At 34.3% G+C, this 1,808-nt stretch overlaps 1 protein-coding gene across 1 annotated transcript; it reads left to right on the top strand.

Moving 5' to 3' along the window:
• Positions 1-1,007: 1,007 nt before the first annotated feature.
• LOC130551323 (GTPase IMAP family member 7-like) lies at positions 1,008-1,795 on the top strand (the record flags this gene model as incomplete). The annotated part of the gene is made up of 1 exon (XM_057328897.1): positions 1,008-1,795. A coding segment is annotated over exon 1 (788 nt), but the record flags the coding sequence as incomplete, so codon positions are not given.
• Between the last annotated feature and the right edge of the window lie 13 nt (positions 1,796-1,808).

Here is a 1,808-nt window from a genome sequence, read left to right as displayed (position 1 = left end):
TGAGGACTAGCGCAAGTGTTTAAGGGTTTGTTGATCTGTAGTTTTGGTTATAAAATAACTGTGTAGTTGTTGATGTAATGTTAATCCATGTGAATTATGTTAGCACACGTGTGTACGTGTTATTGTAAGTTAATGATGCTTTTTGTGAGGCTTCAGTTTAAGTGGTGTTTTAGATGTTTAGTTTGTTGTTAAATATGTCTTTGCAGGTTAATTTTGTGTCAGAGAATCTTTTTTAGTGGGATCAAATTAAATACACTCACTATACTAACACCAAATTTACATTAATTAATTTGGCAGATGCTTGTAAATGTTAATAAATGTTAATAAACATTAACATTTTAAATTTGAATAGAAACGAAATGATCTTGAAATCACAGCTGCCAGTAATATACTGTAATTTAGCAGGTACATTTTTAATACAGTATCACACTGTAATTCTAAATAAAGTAAAGAACTGTGGAAAACAAGTTCCTTGCAGGTGAAGCTGCTGCCTGTAAATTACTGCAAATTTACAATGAAAAGTTTTACAGTGTACATTATTACAACATATATTAAAGGTTTATTCAGCTCACGTAACCGAGTACATTAATAAGCAACAAGGTAAGAGTACAGTATAATCACCTTTCCTGGTGAGCGGCCGCAAATTTTAATTGAAATAAAGAAATAAGGAAAAAACAAGCAACAAACAAACAAACTCTGGGCATCATTTCAGTCTTCTTGTAAATGCACTTTAAATTGTTCCCATATCTTATTATAGGTTGATATTTTATTGCTTAAGGTGAATCTCAGCTCTTCTAAATGTAACATATTTCCCAAATCTCTGATCCACATCTCAAAAGTGGGAACAGAATCTAATTTCCACATCTGTAACAGAAATCTTTTCGCAAGCAACATACAAAACGAAATGGCCTGTATTTGGTGAAATTAATGTTAAGTTTGAATGTGTTTTTCACAATTACAAATAACTCATTCAGTTGTTTATGTGAAAATGACATTTTATGTACATAATGTGTTTCTATGTAGATCTGAGGATCGTGTTACTGGGTAAAACTGGATCAGGAAAGAGTGCAACAGGAAACACTATACTGTGCAGAGATGTGTTTCTAGAATCCAATAGTACTGTGTCTGCCACTAAACTTTGTGAAATACAAGAAACTGAAGTGGAGAAAAGAGTTATTTCAGTGGTCGACACTCCAGGACTGTTTGATACATCAATGAGTAAAGAGGAGCTGAAGTCTGAGATTAAGAAATGTGTCTTCATGTCTGCTCCTGGTCCTCATGTGTTTCTGCTGGTCATCAGACTGGATGTGAGATTCACTGAGGAGGAGAGAAATGCAGTGACGTGGATCCAAGAGAACTTTGGAGAAAATGCCATGCAGCACACAATGATTCTGTTCACTCATATAGATCCAAAAGTTAAGCCAATAGCGCAACATATAGAAGAAAATGAACATCTAAAACAACTGGTTAATGAATGCCAGGGTAGATATCATATTTTTAATAACAATGATAACATGAATCAGGCACAGGTTTCTGAAGTGTTAGTGAAGATAGACGAACTGGTGAAGCAAAACAGAGGAGGCTATTACACGAATGTCATGTATGAGGAAGCTCAGAGAATATTGACAGAAGAAATGGAGAGGGTCAAACAGATCCTTGAGAAATATGTGAAACCAACAGAGAAGAAAATGCAAAATAATATGAAACAGATGGAAGAGAACATGAAACAAATGCAAGAGAACATGAAACAAACGCAAGAGAACATGAAACAAATGCAAGAGAACATGAAACAATCGCAAGAGAACATG

This window comes from Triplophysa rosa, unplaced genomic scaffold (assembly GCF_024868665.1).
Source record: "Triplophysa rosa unplaced genomic scaffold, Trosa_1v2 scaffold901, whole genome shotgun sequence".
Lineage (NCBI taxonomy): Eukaryota > Metazoa > Chordata > Actinopteri > Cypriniformes > Nemacheilidae > Triplophysa > Triplophysa rosa.
Note: the sequence above shows the minus strand (reverse complement) of the source record. Positions and strands in the feature narration are given on the sequence as shown.